Source organism: Heterodontus francisci, chromosome 19 (genome assembly GCF_036365525.1).
Source record: "Heterodontus francisci isolate sHetFra1 chromosome 19, sHetFra1.hap1, whole genome shotgun sequence".
NCBI lineage: Eukaryota > Metazoa > Chordata > Chondrichthyes > Heterodontiformes > Heterodontidae > Heterodontus > Heterodontus francisci.
In genome coordinates this window covers 70,719,097-70,739,138 of record NC_090389.1, presented here as the reverse complement: position 1 = coordinate 70,739,138, position 20,042 = coordinate 70,719,097, and the positions used below count along the sequence as shown (strand labels likewise).

Here is a 20,042-nt window from a genome sequence, read left to right as displayed (position 1 = left end):
TGGTTCTCCGGGAGGCAGAAATGTGGTTGATTTCCTTCAAGGGGTTTTCTATCTGTTCTTTCTGGAACCTACTCCAACTCTATAGATCCACCCTCAGGCTTAAATAATTGATGCTCACTGTGCTTAATCAGTGAACAGACTAACACAATCAAACCACTGCATACTACAGTCTGCAGCAGAGGATATGCCTCTGTGGTTAGGGAGAGTTTGAAGCTTGTAAGGTTTGTGTGGTTCATCTCCCAGTTTAATATTCAGGTTTCCAGCCGGTGGATTAAAAAATCATCATTTGACATAGCACGTTTTTGTGGCCATGTACAACTCTGGCCACTGTAGTATATATATTAAAATCGGCACTGCAGAGGGTGCAAAAAAGATTTACGAGGATGATACCATAAGTACAGGGTATACCTATCAGGAGAGGATGAACAGGCTGAATCTCTTTTCTCTTGAAAAGAGAAGGCTGAGGGATGACCTAATAAAGGTCTTTAAAATTGTGAAAGGTTTAGATAGCGTACAGAGAATGCTTCAACATGAAAGAAAGTAAAACTAGAAGCCAATAAAAATAACAATGTAAATAGTTACCAAGAAATCAAACAGGGAATTCAGAGGAAGCTTCTGCACCAGAGGAGTGGTGAGATTGTGGAATTCACTGCCACACCCGGTGTTTGAAGCAAATAGTATAGATGATTTAAGTGGAGGCTAGATAAGCACGTGAGGGAGAAGACCATAGAGGGATATGCTGATAGATGAGAAAAGACGGGGTGAGGCTCGCCTGGAGCATAAACACTGGCATGGAGTGGTTGGGCCAAATGGCCTGAGAGTGCTGTATATCCTATGTAATATGCAGTTGGTCCTTGTTTGGTTCCTGACAATGTACACTCTATTCTCATCAGATTGCATAAAATTGAAGAGATGAGCAGAACTGCCACCAAATATTTGGATCTCATCTCGCAACTCAAGTGACAGTTTTTTCTTGTTTTTACTAAATTGTGTTCAGTAGTAAATAATGAGAAATTCTGATGTTTTCTGTATAGTTTTGGCATAATTCATCTTTGGCGTTAGAATAAATGATAAATATATTATCTAACTTCAATACAATTGTCCTCATTCTTTTCATGCAGTTTAGCATTTTTTTATTTGCTGATGGGATGTGGGTGTGGCTGGCTAGGCCAGCATTTATTGCCCATTCCTAATTGCCCTTGAGAAGCTGGTGGTGAGCTACAAATACCCACTTGATAGTTTATTTGACCTGGGCCAAGCTCTTGTCTAGTCCTGTTCTTTGAGTCCTTAGTTGTCAAAATTGATGCCTTTAAATGTGGATCTAGCATCTGTTATGACCAGAAAGTTATTTTTTACATTTTATTTTTATACAGATTCATCAGTACAGGGTTGCCACAACAGCCAAAGATTGCTCCATCATGATAGCGCTTTCTCCTTGTCCACTGGAAGAACGGTAAGGAGGTCTGTCACTGGAAATATATTATAATATGAATTTTAAAAAGAACTAAATACTAGAAATAAATAACAGTCCATGAGAATCTGTGACGTGGAAAGACAGGTTAACATTTTCCTTATCCATCAGGATGAAGGCCCTAAACCCAAAACATTAACCTGTCTCTCCCCTTTTCAGGAGTTGTGTATTTGCAGCATTACTTAATTGGAGCTATTTGATATGGGGTACCTTATTTAAATGTAAGTATTTCTGACTTTCTCAAATTAAAAATTGTCAGTAACTTTGTGACAAACCAGAGCACTAGTCAGTTTAAATTTCAATGCACTATAGATTAATATCCTTGGGATAGGAGTAGCTAGGTGAAATCTGTGTCGAGCAAGTCCGTGCCTGGAATGCATCACTGATTATAGAATCCTTCCATTGTTTGCTGATTAGTCTAGGTTAATCATAAGCCATCTCACACAATTGATTCCATAAAGCAGACATGTTTTATATCTTCATTAGCTCCCCATCTTTTTTCTTGAATTATTGATTTTTTTTTTTTTAGGCTGCATTTGCTGACAACGCAACCACTAGCTGGCGCTGCATTGACATGTGTAAATGCTGCCCGTTCCACTAAAATGTCAGTCTATGACATTCAGGCAACTGCCAGGACTAAAGATGGTACTAAAAAACTCATGGCAGCACACAATGGCTGGAGAGAGGGTGCGGGGAGCGGCAGGAGGAGAGCGTACCCGCCACTATCAAGGTCTTCAGCCACTCTCTCACCGCTCCCCCCCCTTATTGTCTCCCCTGCGTTACATAATGACATCATTTGTGCATGCGCCAGCCAGTCCTGGCAATGTACAACGCAGCACACGCGCAGAGAGCAGGAGCCCATTTGTGCATGTGCGCGGATGGCTGCAGTGTGATGTCGTCAGCGACCGGCTGCATTAAGAATCACTTTGTTTTTTTATGTTTAGTGATCTTTGCTATTTCATTACATTTTCCTTTTCATCACCTGGCCACAACGTCAGTTACAAAGGATATGGTTTCATGACTTTTTGAAATTCTTAGATGGGCAAAACTGAAAACATTGTATTTATTGCCCAACCTTAGTTGCACTTGGAAGGTGATGATGGACTTCTGTTGCAGAGCTTGTGCTGCTAATTGTTTCCACAGTAATGTTAGGTTGCGAATTCCAGGGCTTTGACCCAGCGATGAACGGCAGTGTATATCCAAGTCAAGATGGTGTGTCACTTTGAGGCTGTGGTGTCTGTGACGGTGCGCTTGCTCATCTAGGTGTTGGAGGTTGCGAGGCTGAGCTTCCATTGAAGTAAGCTTTGGATGGATGCCACACTGAAGGGAGTTGAACAGGGAAAGAAAGGTTGAGTGGCAACAATGCATTTGAGGACCTTGATGAGGAAAGGAAAATTAGAAATTGGGAATGGTTGGAGCAGTTGCAGTTGAGGCTGGGCTTTTTGGAGAAGAGAGTAGTAGCATATCCTTAATCCATTTTCAGAGAAGTAAGGATACTTAGACTAATATTAATATGGATGAATACTTGCAATCTGCTTTTTTGTTAAATTATCTGAGGGAAAATCTAATCTGAGAATTTATGGAGAACTACTGAGTTGCTTCCTGGTTGGGACCTTGCTGGCAGGGGTTCACCTCAGAAAATGATGAATGCACTCCCCCATAGCTCTGTCCATTGATTTCATGAGACAAGTCTTGTAGTCAGGCCAAACTTAGTACATCATATGGTCCCATATGATTGCAATGTAAGTACTTGCATAACTATTTATGTGCATGTGATTATTAAGTTCCATGCCACAGTTCTAGTTCGAGAAATAAATTGAGATTTCTTTTATGTCACTCATCGGAAAATAATACCCAATTCTAATTACTGAAAACCTGAATTCTTTTATGCTATTCACCTGCAATTCTCCAACAGTTCTTGCCAGATCTGGTTATTTGTGGGGTGAATACAGGGTGTTTGGGCAGAGGGGTGTGGGTGTGGGGAAGAAGATTGTTATTTTGCTCATGAATAGAAAGTAAAGAAATTAAAATAAACTTGTTAATGCCTTAGTTAAAATAGCGACAATTTAATTTGCACGTGTGTGTAAATAGTATAGTGATTTCAAATCAGTGTATTTTGATTCTGATACAGAATATATGTTCAATTATATATTTTTTTTCCCCCCACAGGCCTGAACCTAGTACCATAATTCAGACGTCAAGGGCTTGCTTTGTGTATTCTGTCTCTATTCTAGATTTGGATCCCAAACCATATGAGAACATTGCACACCAGTACAAACTAGATGGGAAGATAATAAACTTTTACGTGCAGAGCACGAGGGCAAAAAAGGATGTTACCACTTCAAACTTCTACAAGGAAAATGAAGAATGCACACTGTTTTTTCATTCAGTGTGAGTTTTTGTAGGGCCTTGGTATTCATCTGATAAATAAAAGGACTGCACTGCCTGAGGGGCCACAAACACAAGTGAGAAGTGTAGAAAATAGCTGACCGAAGTCTATTTGAATATTGAAGTTGGCAAGGGTAATTTTAAATTGTGAGCATCACTATACTAGATTGGATGGCTTTATTTTAAAAGCATGCCATTCACCAATAAGAAAAATAGCACTAAATAGCTTTTTTTGAACGATCCAATAACCTTTGTCTTGAAAGGAAACTACAGGTTGTGAATACTAAAGCACAATAAGGGTTTCTGTAGAGTCAGCTAATTGTTTCAGAATACTTTGTCTAGGGGAGTGGGGGAAGTTCTTTAAAAGAAGCTAAATTAAAAACATACCTTTTAGTTACACAGCACTGAAACATGTAAGAGAAACATGATGTCCATTAATAAGATTTTAAGGAAAGTCATGCATTTCTCATTGCTGCAATCTATTAGGTTTTAATGTGTGGTTTAAGGCTATAACTATGGTCATGTACTTGATTAAAATTGTAAATTTTCTTGGCTTTGGCTCATCGCAAGAAATGCTACTGGGGGTGACATTTGCTTTTCCACTGCTTTAGTTTGTGCCAGTTCTGCCAGTCAGTGAATACGGCCACAGTGCACATGACTGTTCTAACTCCTCATAGTTCTACATCTGATCTAACCATTTGAAATGTCATTGAAATTGGGGATTTTGTAGTTGAGTAACCTTTGACCCCTCAATGACTTGCACTAGTTAGGGCAAAGAATGACAAGTGAAAGCAGTGTTTGTGTTGAGATGCTTTATGAAATGAATCTAAAACTACCCCAAAGTTTTCATGTATACTTAATACTGATTTTCAGAAATGCAAATCTCCAAGGCTGCAGCTTTATTGTTTAACTGTCTTCTGAACTTCAGGATTAGAATTAAACTTGGGAGGGAATGGCCCTGGTGTTTGAGTAGTTTGCTTTATGTGGGGGGGTTTTATTTTGCTGTCAGTAGTGGGCGTCAGGCATTACATACCCTTAAGTGATATTCACTTAGCAGTAAAAATTCTGACTAGTTTATTAAGAATTATAAGGGATGGGGTGGGTTCTGCGATTCCAGCATTTTTGGGGAACTGGGAGCACACAGCAAGATGATTTTTCACTCATGTATTCCAGTGGTTTGCAAGTCACTGTACCCTGACCATTTTGCAATTTGCACTTCCAGTGAGTGTTGGACTATCGAGTCATATGTGTAATCTAAAGTTGATTAAGATTTTGCTTTTTGGATGAAAATCAGAATTAAACTTGAAATTATTTTTATTCCTAACTGTAATAAAGAATTGTAATAGTGATACCTGCTTAAAAGCATCACTTAAAATATGCACTGAATTGGGCTGTCCATTTAAACAAAATCAAGATGCCACTTCAGTGAGTGAATGTTTACAAGCATAACAAATGTGAATGATAGTAGGTATCAACAGATAAAAGTGCTGAATATGAAGAAAAATGGTGCTATTTAAATGAATTAAGTCGACATCACTGAGCTGCATTTCTGGCAGAAGAGCGGTCGAGCCAAAGACACTCCCAACAATGGGACAGAGTGGTGCTAGAGACTGCGGGTGGGTGAAATTGAGCACAGAAGCGTTTTGGGAGAGTGGTGTAATGGGGCACTGAGAGGGGCTCCTTAAAAGAGTAAAATGCGAGTAGCATGAGACTTCAGGAGAGTAACATAGTGGGGACATGACAACCCCAGAGACGTTTTATTAAATGCAAATGTAAATTGAGGGAGAATTGAATGAACAAGTTACTTGAACGCAGAATGATTTTTTTTAAAAAGCAAAAGGTTTTGTGTGCATTCATTCAAACTGTTTTACTAGTTAACTTTCTTCATGTCCTTTTCCAGTTTAATATGGGTTATGCCAAACTGTCTCGTATGCAGTTAAAGCAGTGCACAGGTCCAAGATTTCTAGACTTAAATCTTGTTTTGAACAAAACTGCTAAATGTGTTGACTTATGGGTGAAAATTAGGAAGGACTAATTGAAAAATTTTAAAATGTAGGAATTTTTGTTAAAAAAAAAAAATGTTAAACCTGAAAACAAACCTTATTTGCCATCACATGGCATAACCAGAAAAAAGTACATGTGGGAAACCTGTCCTTTTAAGACTGTTTTTGGTTGGATCTTGTGACCTTTTGCTTTCATTATTGATTTAAAGCACCTATATTCTTTCCCCTGCTTTGATATCTACCATGCTGCGAATTGGTCAACTTATAAGTGAAAAGAAGCTGTATATAAAGTTACTGCATGATTTTCCATTTCCCTAACCCTTAGCCCTCAACTGAGTGAAGCAAACTTGTGATGGCATAAAAAAAATCTATTCATGCCTTTTTCTGGAGAGGGTTGTACAGCTTTGCCACCTTAGAAAAGAGCTGTCTGAGAGCACTTAATGAATGATCGAGGGCAGAAGTAATCCATTTACAAGTGGATTATAAATGACTACTTTAGCTTGTGCCCTTTGTGGTCAATGATTTTTGAGGAAATATTGCATTTTTGCCATTTTGTGAAGGGCTTCTTGAAGAGCTGCCTTTCAAATCCACAATTTAATTGTGCTGCACAATTTCAGATTTTCTCCTTATCCCAAATCAGTTTTGGTTTTGCTGATTTGAGTGGATCCACTACATGATATTGTTAAGCCACCTTATCTCATTTTGCATGAGACTGAGATTTTCTCCTCTGCCAAAGTGCTGATCTGATATTAAATTTATTTGATTCCAGTGATTTAAGATGCTATCCTTTTCCATGCTTCCTCAAATGGGTGAGTAACTTCCAATCTGCAACCATATTACTACCCAACAGGAATATCAGAAAATTAACCCAAACTTTAGAGTGTGCATTGCTTTGTTTCTATAGAAAACAACCTCAAAAATAGGCCCTCAAAAATCAAGCATACATTTTGCTATGTGGTAGCAGGACCAGAAATGTCTAGAAGAATAAAGTGGCCCAGTAGGACAGTGACAATGCTTAGGGTCAATTTCGTCATGAAATATTGCAGGTGATCTGAAGAGAGGACATTTGGAGTAATCACTTGATCTTTTAAGAAGCATATGTAGATTTCCAGACCCCTGTCAGTACTAAATGAGCATGGCAATAGTGCCATTGCTGCACTGAGAGGTTAGTCAATATATATGCAATGGAATGAACAAAAAAAGAAGTGCTGACTACTGTTGGGTATAATTATTTTGCCAATTAGGTTGCATTCCATCTATTTCTGAGATTATTAGACCCTCTTAGAGGCTATGTTGAATATTCTTAGCCTGGGTTATTGTGATACCTGTACTTGATATTGACACCGAATATACACAAAACTTACACTTCAGTATAAGATGATGCTTCCTGCTCCTCGTGTTAAATTTGATACTATTTCATTCAAAAGCCAACTTTTTAATTTTTGGAAATTGTGTTTTTAACTCTTACAGAAAGAAATGAGCCTTCTCTCCAGTAAATAATTTACTGAGATACATCCTCTGGTCAGAAAAACTTATGAACATCCTGTAAGGGAGGAATACTCTAATTTTCAATTTCCTTCACACCCCCACATCCCATGACAGTCCTAACAGCTCTCCATGTCCCCATTCTCACTCCCCTCCCCACCCCACCCACATCACCACCACACACACACACCAGCCCTTTGTGTCATCGGGCTCTTGGGTATCACTCCTGAAGTTGATTCTGTGTTTGCCCAATGTCCACACCAAGCCATTGTCCACCTGTAGCAGTACTGATAGCCCCAGTTGAGATACATTAACTCTAGGCTTTATATTGAATCTGGCCAGGATGGCTGAATACCATGCCAGGAGATGCACTTAATAAAATACAATTTTTTGGGGGTAATAACTATCACAGGATAATGTGACTTCTAACCAAAGATCTTAAAAGGACAGGTTGAAAAGTTTATACATGGTATGTCTGTGTGTCACTTCATTTCAAAAAATGACTTCAATTTGTGATGCATTGAGTAATCTACCTGGAAGTAGCACTTCATTGCAAATTCAAGTTCAAACCAAGCAAAAGATGTGCAGTTGATATAATGGAAACAAATTAATTATATTTCTAGAAGTACTAATCACATTTCTTAATGTTATGAGTGGGAAACATCAAGTGCAAAAACATTTCAAGCATTTTTTTTTTTAAAAAGCCAAAATATTGCAGTGTTTGCTCTGAGAAACATCTTAAGTCAAAGGGTAAGGTTTCAAGAAAATTGATTAATTCTGCAAAAAGTGGCATTTGTATCGCATGTTCAAGGTAATGTGATAATTGGATACGAAGCATTTCTAAGTAAATCCTTGCAGTAAAAAATTGCCAAAGTAGTTTTGCCAATTAAATAATTTACTCAACTAATCCTATATACTTCAAAATTCAAATTTTTATTGTTCCTGCTGCTAGCGCTAGTAATGTTCTAAACTTGGAGATATCCGAGTGTGGTTGGAAATTCACAGTTCAAGAAAAGCTTAGTGTCAGCTGATATTACTTCAAGTAATATTCACCAACTCTGTTTAGGAAGATTTTGCAGTGGACTCCTGTTGTAAACTTGTGCTAACATGAACTACTTATAATAAATCATTGACTGTAGTTGTCATACTACCTATTCCTCTAGAATCTTGCTTCTGTTGCATTTCCTATTCTAGGGTTAGAATCCTGGAACTCCCTAACACCACTTTGGGTGTACCTACACCACATGGATTGCAGTAGTTCGAAAAGGTAGCTCACAGTTTGGGACGGGCAATAAATGCTGGCTAGCTGGCGCTGAGGCACATCTTGTGAAAGAATTTTTTAAATTCTTTCACAAGTCAAACTAGGCATTCATCTCATACTGACTACAGCAATTGGATGATTTATGAATGATGAGGTACTGTTAATTGGTTTGAGTATGATTGAATACTGGGTACTTGGGTGTGAAGTGCATCAACATTGCTCATAGACCACCAAACAGCATAAATAACTGGAGCTGAGTGAAAGGATTGCTTTGGAATGGCTATTGCAATCACTTAACAATATTCTGCCCTTATGGCACAGAATCTTAAGGCCATATTTTTAAGAGGTATCCTGCAGACATTTCCACTTGGTTACGATACTTGTCTCAGTGCAGAGATTTCATTCAGCTTGGTTTTATGAACCCAGCCACCCATTTGTTGATTTGCAAACATGCCAATGTGTGAATTTTAATTTAATTTGGGCTTTGGCCTTAAGATTTATTTTATAGAAATGCCATTACTATTAGAACTACTAGTACTGTTTCTGACCATGAGTTGCTCTTACCACTATACACAATGGGTTTTGATAGAGCAATTCTGAAATAGGCTGTGAATTAAATTACAATTGTATAAATGGTTTAAGTTGAGGGAAAATACATTTGAAAGGTAATTTCAACAGACTACTGTGGTACAGATGACTTTTGTCTATAATGGAAATAGAATTTGCTCTTTATTTGTAAATATTCTTTGGCAATTTGTATTTAAATATATTTATTTTTCATGTGACAGTGCCATAGGAGAAATGAAAGAGTTGTGGCATGTCCTGATGTACAAAATACTTCAAAATGGTACATGTAAAGTCAATAAAAAGATGACTGTAGTAAACATAAAAGCATACTTTATTTACAGAAAATAAAAACCTTTGTTCCTTAGGTACAAATCACTGTTTTCTAGTACAACACAAGTTGTATATTTTAGGCTTGCTTTCACATTAAATTAATTAAACAAGCTATAGCCCCCTCGATTCCAAACAGGCGTAGAAGATTTCTAAAGGTGCAGGGTGCACTGTCCACAATCTTACTCGTGTCGAAGTCGAGTGCTGTAAAGAAAAGTTCGAGTTTGTTACCCAAATTGTTACAGAACTGCAATAGAAACATAGCGAGTGTTGTGACTGATTTTATAACACTTGCTACAGTGAGATCCAGTATTGATGGGTTGCTAATGTCAGTTTAGTTAAAAGCATTGTACTACTTCACTCCTAACTCAAAATACATTATGACTCTTCCTAATGAACTATTTAAACATTTAATACAAATTTATAGTAGCATATGTGCTGACACGGAAGGTGAATGTCTTCACTCAGAAATCAGCTGCAGAATCCCAGCAGCTGAAACAGACGGTCAAGGTTTGAAGGGAGAGGAAAAAACATTTATTAGAGAACACTAGACAGTCCTTTCAGTCAACTGGGACCCACCCTGAATTAGAAAACAGGCCTTGAACATCTGTGCAGACATGACATTCACAATGTTACTTTTTATGTATTTTCTTTAAAAAGCCATTCAATAAGGAAGCATATTGATTTTAAGCATTGAAACCTAATAAATCCCAGAAAGTCACTGTCGGCATAATAAAGTCAACTGTGTACATTTCATTTAGTACTGCCAACCAATGTTAACACTACACATCTTAACCAAGTGAAAATACATTTAGACTTTGTGTACATGACTGTATGTTTGTTCCTTCTACCATTATTTTGACAAAGCTGAGGTTTTTTAATTGCCAACAAGATTTTTTTAAAAAAAGAAAAACCTCTGCTCATAATTCAGGCAAACTATGTCAGTGCACAGCTCGGGCTGAATTTAATGGGCCTCCTGGAAGTGGGAGCGACCCACAGCAATGAGCCAGAGGGCCCATCACCTTCCCATCTCACTGGCATTTACAAGGTGGGATAAGCTGTTGACAGCCTTCCTGCCTAGAGACCAATTAAGGCCCTTAAGAAGCCTATTACCAGCAGCAGGGAGTTGGCCTCTGCCATGTGGGGATATTGCCCAGTGAAACGTGACCCCCATAAGGATTTGGGGAGGTGGTTGGGGGGGGGGGGGGGGGGGGGAAGGCCTCCTCCATGGGCAATCGGTAGCTCACCTTCATTTAACCACACACACTGGGGCCTGCTGGTCTGGCCCTGGCAACCCCCCACCTCGGGTCCAAAGCCTCTTGCAGTACCAGTGGAGCCCACTGCTCCCAATAGCACGGGCGAAACAGCTGCCTCTATGACCGACAGCTCTTGGAGGTGGGAGCCCTGTCTTTAAAGGGATGGAGATCCCGGGGCCAGGCACTTGGGTGCCTGAGCACCGTTCGATTGGGTGGGGTTCAAAAGGCCAAGGGGTTTCCCCACGCCTGTGGCCTGGTGGCAGGAGCCCCGCTGGTGCGACAAAACCCAGCCCCCTAGTCTTTGAACATCATCAGGTGACAATATATTGAATTGTATTTTAAACTATGCAGAGACACAGGCCGCAGCAGTTGCTGGCACCATATGTACTGGGCTGCCAGCCCTGCATTCATAGTTTGATTGCCAACTATAAGGATTTCTTAAGGGGAGAGGGGCAACATAACCATCGCAAAAGGAAGACCCCAGCTGGCCCTATGCTTTAGTAATGCCTTCCTGTAGGTTCTCCTATGGGCTTCCAGGGTAAGGAGGCAGTGAGCCCAGTGCGTAACCAAGCAAGCCTGGCTGCAGATAGCGGAGGATGTCAGCAGTTGTGGCGTCACCCCAAGGACCTGGATCCAGAGCTGCAAGCACCTCACTGACTTCATCCAGACTGGGAAAATGAGTACCTCATCAATCCTCGACCTCTTTGGCCTTGCCTGTGTCTGAGCAGGAGGGTGCATTTGGCTGAAGAGGTGAATGCCCACCCAGTTGTGGACAAAGGGTCAGGGCATAAAGACAAGTTGCCAGAGCCATGACTAAAAGGCAGCCCTATGTCATTGAAAACCCACTAAATCCCAGGAGGTACCCGAGTCTCCCCATCCCCGTCAGTAACAGCGGGACTATCAGCATATATCTTTGGCTTATCACCCCTGCGAGCACAACAACATTCATCTTTGCGTCTGCAGAAGATAACATACAATCGCAGAAAGCAGGCCAAGACCAGCGATGGACTGCCAAATCTCCATGTCCTGAGCCCGATGGAGGAGGAGGCAGCTATGGAGCCGGCGTGGCAGCAGGATGGAGATTGTTGCGGATGGAGAGATGGAGCACCTTTCCAAGACAGTAAGGTCGCATCTGCAGCTGTGGAGCCACGCTGCTCGAGGGATCTGGCGCCCACAGGGATCTCCAAAGTAGGCGTGTTTATGATGTCAGGAAGGGAGGCTCTTGACCTTTCAATGTCTCTGTTTTCTCATACAGGTCACAGAACTGCAGAGACTGTAGGAGAGCCTGCCGCCTCGGAGGAGGAGGATGGAATCTCAGAGGGTGCATCATCACTTCACTTCCCCAAACCCTCCACCAGCGCAGATACTCTCACATCAGTGGGTAGATTCGGGCACATGACCTGCTGAACACAGCACGGACATGCCCAAGCAGCTGATGGAGGATGTGACAGCCCAAGCCTCTGACAACTAGAGGACTGTGGGAAGCCAACACAATGCTGAGCCCCGGGCTCATGATGTGCCTCCACGACAGCTGACAGCACAGGGGCAGCACTGCGTAGGAGTGCACGCAAAAGAACAAAGAGTACCTTAAAGCAAGCAGGATTCACAGGTAAATGGTTAATGCAAAGAAAAAGGAGTGAATTTGTTGTCAGGGATAATAAAGATAAGCTTCTATCTTTTAAGATCTCCTTCCTCTCATTTATGGCCTTTGGTGCTTCATTTCAATCCTGTCTCTGTCAAGGGTCCGAGGCAATGGATCATGCTTTGAAGGGTGAAGTTTTCAGCCTTGCCAGCTGAGTGCTGTGTTGGGAAATGGCTTGCTAAACGAAGGAAGGCAACACCAGGGCAGCATAAAAGGTGAAATAAAAGCAAAATACTGCAGATGCTGGAAATCTGAAATGAAAATAAAGTGCTGGAAATACTCAGCAGGTCAGGCAGCATCTGTGGAGAGAAGCAGAGTTAACGTTCTCTCTCCACAGATGCTGCCTGACCTGCTGAGAATTTCCAGCACTTTCTGCATAAAAGGTAAGTCTTTATTGGTCAACCTAAAACTGGTGGTAAGGATCAAAGGAAATGCAAATACATATGAGCATCGTGAGCCTCCCTTGCACATATTTCATAGTGTTTTTCCTGTTGTCCATGCGGTCCTTCATCTTGATCTGAAGAGGCATCGTGCTCCTCAATATCCTCATTGTTCAATGCCTTCTGTAGTGCCAGGTTGTGCGATACATGAGACCCTTGCCGGGCCATACTGAAAGGTTCCACTGGACAGATCTAGCAACCTGAACCTCATCTTGAGTAGTCACTTGCGTTGTCCTGTGGCATGTGTTGTACCTTTCCTTCACATCTGCACCTGGGTTCCTCAGAGGCATCAGTAGCCACTGGTCCTCAGTGGGTAGCCCTTGTCTCCATCCCTGAAGGCGCGTGGGAAGCTAGAAAAGCTCTAGCACCTGGGACTACCTTAAAATGAAGGCATCGTGGCAACTTCCCGGGAAGCAGGACCTGCATGATCTGTTTACAGTGGTCACAGATAACTGGTATATTGAGGGAGTGGAAGCCCTTCCTGTTGATGAAGGCCACTGGCTTGGATGCCCCCAAATCTGATGGACCTCTCAGCTTGAGTTGGGATCTGTGCAGAAGCACACATAATCGCTGGCCCTCCTGAAAAGGGCATTGTGACCTTCTTAATGCAGCGATGGGCCACTGACTGAGAGATTCCACACACGTCCCCAGTGGATCCTTGGAAAGATCCAGAAGCGTAGAAGTTCACTGCCACAGTGACCTTCAATACCACTGGCATTGGATTTCCACCAAGTTCCCTGGGGTTCCGCTCATCCTGCATCGTAGTGAATAGGTCAGTGATGGCCTCCGTTGAGAGGCGCAGTCTTTGTTGACACTGCCTCCTGGACATCTGTAGGTAGTTGAGCCTCGACCGGTAGACCCTCTCTGGAGGGTAGCTTCTTCTGCACAGAGGAGGCTGCTGGCTTTCTCCTTTGCACCCTTCTTCATTGTCTGGTGGCCGATACTGACCCTCCTGCAGGCTCACAGGTTGTTGTGGTGATGCTGCCGGTGACTGGACTCTCTTCCGCTCTGCTGCACCTCCTCTTCAACGGGGTCCGAAGCGTGGATGAATGAGGAATGTGATAGGTGACCTCCCCCTGAGTTCAGGGCCTTCACTGCCAATGGCACTCCCCCTTCCCCTCACTTGTCACCTCTGACAAGGCAGCACTTGCCTGTGGCTCCCTCGCAGTGCTGGAACCTTTGCCAACTCAGACGATTCCCAATGTCCTCCCTTTTCCACCCTACCTGGCAACTGATGCTGCCTCTCCTAATGTCCTCCCTTAGCAGCCACAGCCCCTGGAGGGCCCACCTCTCCACCCTATTCCAGGGCCTGCCTAACTGGGCCTGGCAACCCAAGTTACCTGCATCCTAGGGTTTCCAAAATGTTATCATGTGTAGGCACCCTGCTATACTGGCAGTGGCCAGCACTCCAGTGGCGCTGCTGAAACTGCAGAACTGCCAGCCGTCAGCTTTGGAGGTGGGGGCTCGTCCCTTAAAGGGGTGGTATCCCCGACAGTGGGCAGCTAATTGGATGCCTGCTGTGAAATTGCAACACGGGCCAGAAATAGGGCCAAGATGGGGTCTCCTGCCACTAGGATAAAATTCTGGCCTCTGTCAAATGGCCTCTCGACTACCTTAATTGCCTACCCGCTGCGTTGATGTCAGCTCTCCGCCCTCCACGTTTGTCATCGATAAAATCAGGATGGACCGTCATGAAGTACGTCGTCTCCTGTCCTGATTTGCATCCCCCCCACCCCACCCCCCATTCTGCCTCCGCTCTCATCTCCAAATGCTGAGTAAAATTCAGCCCATAGATTCCCATCAGGCTTCTTACTCAGTACAAATACAAACGGATGATTTACTAAATATCTACTAGAATGAAATACAGTATTTTAACAACTTGCATTTATGTAACACCTTCAATGTAGAAATATACACCAGTGATTCACAGAGGCATCATTTCATACTTGGATACTTACCCTTTGCTGGTATTTTTGTCAAGAGATCCAGCACTGGAGTAACAACTCCTTCTTCATTTACAAGTATTTTCCAGAAAATTGTCAGCTCAACCCTGTAAGAGATAGATGTGAACAGCAATTAAAATAAAACTTGTTTTAATTGATTATTTTTCAGCAAGAGTATTCATGAGCAGTAGAAACAAACAAAAACTGAATGCTGGAAACACAACCTGTGTCAACATTTGTAAAAGAAGACTCGTTAACATTTTGGGTAGTGAGCTTTCGTAAGAAAGGACTGATTGAAATGAAGAAAGGAAAACAGGTAAAGATCAAGAATATCCAATCCTTTTTTAGCTTTCATGAGCATCTTTAAAAAATGTTTTCAAATCTGCAATTTATAATGATGTTTATCCAAATCCATGAAAGATTAAAAATGGGCATATTAGTTTTATAAAAATTATATATGAAGTATGAGTTACAGATATTTCATGCAAGATTGACATACAAGAATCAGGAATTAATGATCTGAGAAAAAAACAGCTACCTTTCTGAAGTTTCAAATAGTAGTTAAAATGTGGAACTTGATACCATCACATGGAGTGTTCAGGCAAATAGCATTAATATGTTTAAGGGGAGACGAGATAAGTAGTTGAGAGAGTAGGAAATAGGACATGCTGATGAGGTGAGGTAAAGGAAGGAAGGAAGAGGCTCGTGTGGAGCATAAACATTTGTAACATTTGAAAAGGTTTTTGTCTAAGCAGTGTGCTTTCCGCTCCAATTTGGGTTATATACAAATATAGGCTGAGCTGAAAAGACAATATATAACTTTATGCTTGTAAGAATCCCCCACTATCAACATCCTGGGGTTACCGTTAACCAGAAACTGAACTGGAGTAGCCATATAAATACCATAGCTACAAGAGCAGGTCAGAAGCTAGGAATCCTGTGGCAAGTAACTCACCTCCTGACTCCCCAAAGTCTATCCACCATCTACAAGGCACAAATCAGGAGTGTGATGGAATACTCTCCACTTGCCTGGATGGTTGCAGCTCCAACAACACTCAAGAAGCTTGACACCATCTAGGACAAAGCAGCCCATTTGATTGGCACCGCGTCCACAAACATTCACTCCCTCCACCACCGATGCACAGAGGCAGCAGTGTGTACCATCTACAAGATGCACTGCAGCAATGCGCCAAGGCTACTCAGGCAGCACCTTCCAAACCTGTGACTTCTACCACCTAGAAGGACAAGGGCAGCAGATGCGTAGGAACACCACCACCTGCAAGTTCCCCTCCAAGTAAAGCCTGGTTCGGGTATAAAATGAATACCCAACCTGGGCCCGACCCGACAACAGCCAACCCGAACCGGGCCCCGAGTCCTTAAATTTTTTTAAATGCCTGACCCAACCCGAACCCGACACACGCAGTCGGGTTTAGTCACGTAGCCAGGCTTTACTGCAGAGTGCGGATTCCGGTCTGCATGTTTCCCGCCTTGACGTCCTGAATGTTCATTTGAAGATTACTTCCCGGAGCAAGACAGCACTGTCCACGTCTAGCCCGACCTGAGCCCGAATGCTGGACCCGGAAGAGAGACCTGACCCGAACCTGACACGTCGTCGAGTCTGGTCAGATAGCCACGCTTTACCTCCAAGTCACACACCATCCTGACTTGGAACTATATCGCCGTTCCTTCACTGTCACAGGGTCAAAATCCTGGAACTCCCTTGCTGACAGCACTGTGGGTGTACCTACCCCACATGGATTGCAGCAGTTCAAGAACACATCTCTCCAACACCTTCTCAAGTGCAATTAGGGATGGGCAATAAATGCTGGCCTGGCCAGCGACGCCCACATCCCATGAAACGATTTTTAAAAAATGATGAAACCGAGTTATTAAGATAAGCTTTTCAGACAATAAATATACTCTACAATAATTTAATGTTAATCTTAAAAATAAAATTATTGACATAGTTAATTTGCAAAAAGCATTCAGTACTACAAACATTTAAAGTGGTCTCACCCAGGAAGTTTGGAGCATTCCAGTACCATATATTCAGCACTTGATCCCTCTGGAAGTCTTACTACTTCAGGGTATTTCTCCTGCAAAGAAAGAGGAGTTACACACTGAAAATGTCTTCAACATTCCAACTCTGTGGGTTATTATTTAATGAGGTATTATTTGAAAAGCATCATAGGGAGCTGATTTACAAAGAGTGTCACGTATAAATAAAAAAACTAAGCTGGACTACCAACAGACAATATTGAGACTTGTGTTTCAGAACTATTTGTTTAGCCCTGTAGCTAATAGTCAAAATGGGAGAATAACGTGAGACATTAATACTCTGATGGCAAGTCCAATTTAATTTTTACTGGTATCTAATGCTAAAACTAACACTTATTTGCTTTGAGGTAGAATGGGACCCTATTAGTCAATTCCTACTGTCAAACCTGCTGAGGTTGACAAACTGGAACAACCCCTGGTATCTGGTTTGGAACTCATATGGAAGTCCTTTTGCAGTCAAGCATGTAGCTGTTGTGGAAGGGTTAACTAATGGCATCTCATCCCAAATATGATTTTATGCAACAACATAGTTCTTACAGATAGTATTAATATTGTTTGTGTGTGTTGAAGAGGCTACTATTTTTAAGTTTACTCCAAAAAAACTATTAGAGGCATCAGCTAGAACACATTTGTGACCATCTCCAGGTACTGTGAATTTACACAGTGAATTTTAAGAAAATAAAACTGTGTTTAATTAAAACCATGCAATCAACTCAATATTTAGTTGAAATGTAAATATGTAGATTAATTGTCATAAAAATACCTTTAACATTCAAATATATATGCCTCATTTTCAATTTTTGAAGCATAGTAACTTATTGCTTTTCATAAATATCAACATCTTTATGTAATGCTTACTATGTCATTTGTGGCATCTGTATACTAGAAGTTCCCCAAATGATAGCTATTTCAAACAATCAGAAGGAAAAAAGGTACAATTTCAAAAGGCAACCAACATGGGCACATAATCCTCAGTGAGTCTTCTATATTAATTCATTGTTAGCCTCCTGGAATTTTGGCATTTAGCACCCAGGTGCAGTGCATAAAATTTCATCCATTTGATAGAAGTACTCATTATAATTATAAGCTTAAATGCATAGTATGTAAAATCAGCAACTTGCATGTATAATGGTACTTAGTCCTCACATAAAGGCATATATCAGGTCCCTTCACCAGGAGAGGTGGAGACCAAATAGGAAAAGGAGGGATGAGGGAGCAAAGCAAAGGGTTTTGGGAGAGAATTCCAGAGAGCAGGTTTCACTAATTAGAGCAACCATGGCAATTTCTCTGGCTAGTAGGTTGTTAAAATTCCCTATTGCTCCTATCTGAGTGATTGGACTCTGGTTGGCATATGTTGAGGTGTTTGCCTAATATTAAAATTATCATGTGGCAGAATCGGAGCAGGAGAAAGAGCTGCTCAAATTTAACTCCTGGCAAGATGAAGCCAGATAAGAATAGTTAAGCTGTTTTATTTTACAGCAAGTGTACATACAGAGTAACAATTGCAATCAAATCCAGTTCAAGAACTTGGCTTAACGTAATAGTAAAAAATATTGACCAAATCACACTTCCTATACATCACTGAGTCTTCTTGACTTAAGCAGATTAACTCCGAACTGACCTTCTGCATGTTCTTCTGTGCCTGGCGAAAGCTCTGCACACCTGATGGACTTTGCAGCGTATGTCTCAAACCAGGTTTTATATATCCCTCTGTGCACAGCCTGGACAGACCAAAGACTTCCCATGACAACAACGTTTATTGATATAGCGCTTTTAATGTATTAAACATCCCAAGCTGCTTCACAGGAGCATTATAAAACAAAGTATTGACGCCAAACCACAAAAGGAGATATTAGGTCAGATGATCAAACGTTTGGTCAAAGACGTAGGTTTTAAGGAGTGTCTTAAAGGAGGAAAGTGAGATGGAGAGCGGCGAGGCAAAGGGAAGGTATTCCAGAGCATGGGGCCTAGGCAACTAAAGGTGTGGCCACCACTGATGGAGCGATTAAAATCAAGGATGCTTTTGGTTGGCATCCTTCCATCTATGAAAGATGATGGACACACAGCAAACAATTCATTTAGGTGGGGTGTCTTCGCTTGGTGCACCTTTGCTGATGGCTGTGAAGGCTATTCCTTGAAAGGCAGGTTCTGCCACAAGTGCTGTGCATGAGGCTGCCAAGTGATGCTGAGAGTTGTTGTTTTTGATGTTGGCACCTGTTGCCAAGCTGCTGTAGCAACTGTTCGTCATGGTAGTGCACACCAGTCCACAGGATGTGCTGCCATTTCCCTTTTTTGCCAGCTAGTGACTCCCAGGTGCGATAGTTGACATTTACGGCCTTCTTGTCATGCTTGCAAGCATCTTTGAAGTGGAGCTTTGGGCGCCCCACTGGTCATCTGGCCCCGGCTACCTCACCATACAGAAGGTCCTTGGATATGTAACCGTCTTCCATCCTGCAGATGTGTCCAACCCACCAAAACTGCCTCTGTTTGATTAGTGCCAACACAATTGGCGGCTCTGCCTTTGAGAGGACTGCCGCATTTGTGGTTTTGTCCTGCCAGGATATGCCCATGAGCCGCAGACAGAGAAGATCAAAATTATTGAGCTTCTTTTCCTGGTAGCTGTAAGCTGCAGGGATGCACAAGAGGCCAAAATTAGAGGAGCGCAGATATCTCGGAGGGTTGTGGGGCTGGAGGAGATTACGGAGATAGGGAGGGGGTGAGGCCACGGTGAGGTTTGAAAACAAGGATGAGAATTTTAAAATCAAGACATTGCTTGATCGGGAGCCAATGTAGGTCAGCGGGTGACGGGGAACGGAACTTGATGCAACTTAAGACATGGCCAGCAGAGTTTTGGATGACCTCACGTTTACAGAGAGTAGAATGTGGGAGACCAGCCAGGAGTGCTTTGAAATAGTCATGTCTAAAGGTAACGAAGACATGAATAAGGGTTTCAGCAGCAGATGAACTGTGAGATTGCGAAGTCGGGCAATGTTATGGAGGTAGAAATAGGGGGTCTTAGTAATGGCACGAATATGAGGTCGGAAGCTCACCTCCAGGTCAAATGTGACACCAAGGTTGCAAACAGACTGGCTTAATCTCGGACTATTGCCAGGGAGAGGAATGGAGTCGGTAGCTAGAGAACGGAGTTTGGATTGGGGACTGAAAACAATGGCTTCAGTTTTCCAAATATTTAACTGGTGG

At 42.0% G+C, this 20,042-nt stretch overlaps 3 protein-coding genes across 7 annotated transcripts in view; 2 read left to right on the top strand and 1 right to left on the bottom strand.

Annotated features, from left to right (window-relative positions):
* ippk (inositol 1,3,4,5,6-pentakisphosphate 2-kinase) overlaps positions 1-15,075 on the top strand; it is a 102,244-nt gene extending 87,169 nt beyond the window's left edge. For 2 of the 5 annotated variants that reach the window (XM_068051883.1, XM_068051886.1), the window contains exons 12-14: positions 1,374-1,453; positions 3,641-3,862; positions 14,953-15,075. In XM_068051883.1, coding sequence (XP_067907984.1) covers positions 1,374-1,453; positions 3,641-3,862; positions 14,953-14,974 — 324 coding nt within the window. In that variant the 3' untranslated portion in view covers positions 14,975-15,075. Of the gene's footprint in view, positions 1-1,373; positions 1,462-1,630; positions 1,693-3,640; positions 7,516-14,952 lie in introns of those variants that run through there. The other 3 variants (XM_068051885.1, XM_068051884.1, XM_068051887.1) reach the window with 3 other exon arrangements.
* The window catches only part of cenpp (centromere protein P), a 392,661-nt gene continuing 382,107 nt past the window's right edge, over positions 9,489-20,042 (bottom strand). The window contains exons 7-9 of the mRNA XM_068051890.1: positions 16,800-16,879; positions 14,799-14,890; positions 9,489-9,706 (exon numbers count right to left, since the gene is read on the bottom strand). Coding sequence (XP_067907991.1) covers positions 9,594-9,706; positions 14,799-14,890; positions 16,800-16,879 — 285 coding nt within the window. The 3' untranslated portion in view covers positions 9,489-9,593. The remainder of the gene's footprint in view (positions 9,707-14,798; positions 14,891-16,799; positions 16,880-20,042) is intronic.
* ecm2 (extracellular matrix protein 2, female organ and adipocyte specific) overlaps positions 15,013-20,042 on the top strand; it is a 77,811-nt gene continuing 72,781 nt past the window's right edge. The window contains exon 1 of the mRNA XM_068051879.1: positions 15,013-15,099. The gene's annotated coding sequence lies outside the window, so the exon portion shown is untranslated. The remainder of the gene's footprint in view (positions 15,100-20,042) is intronic.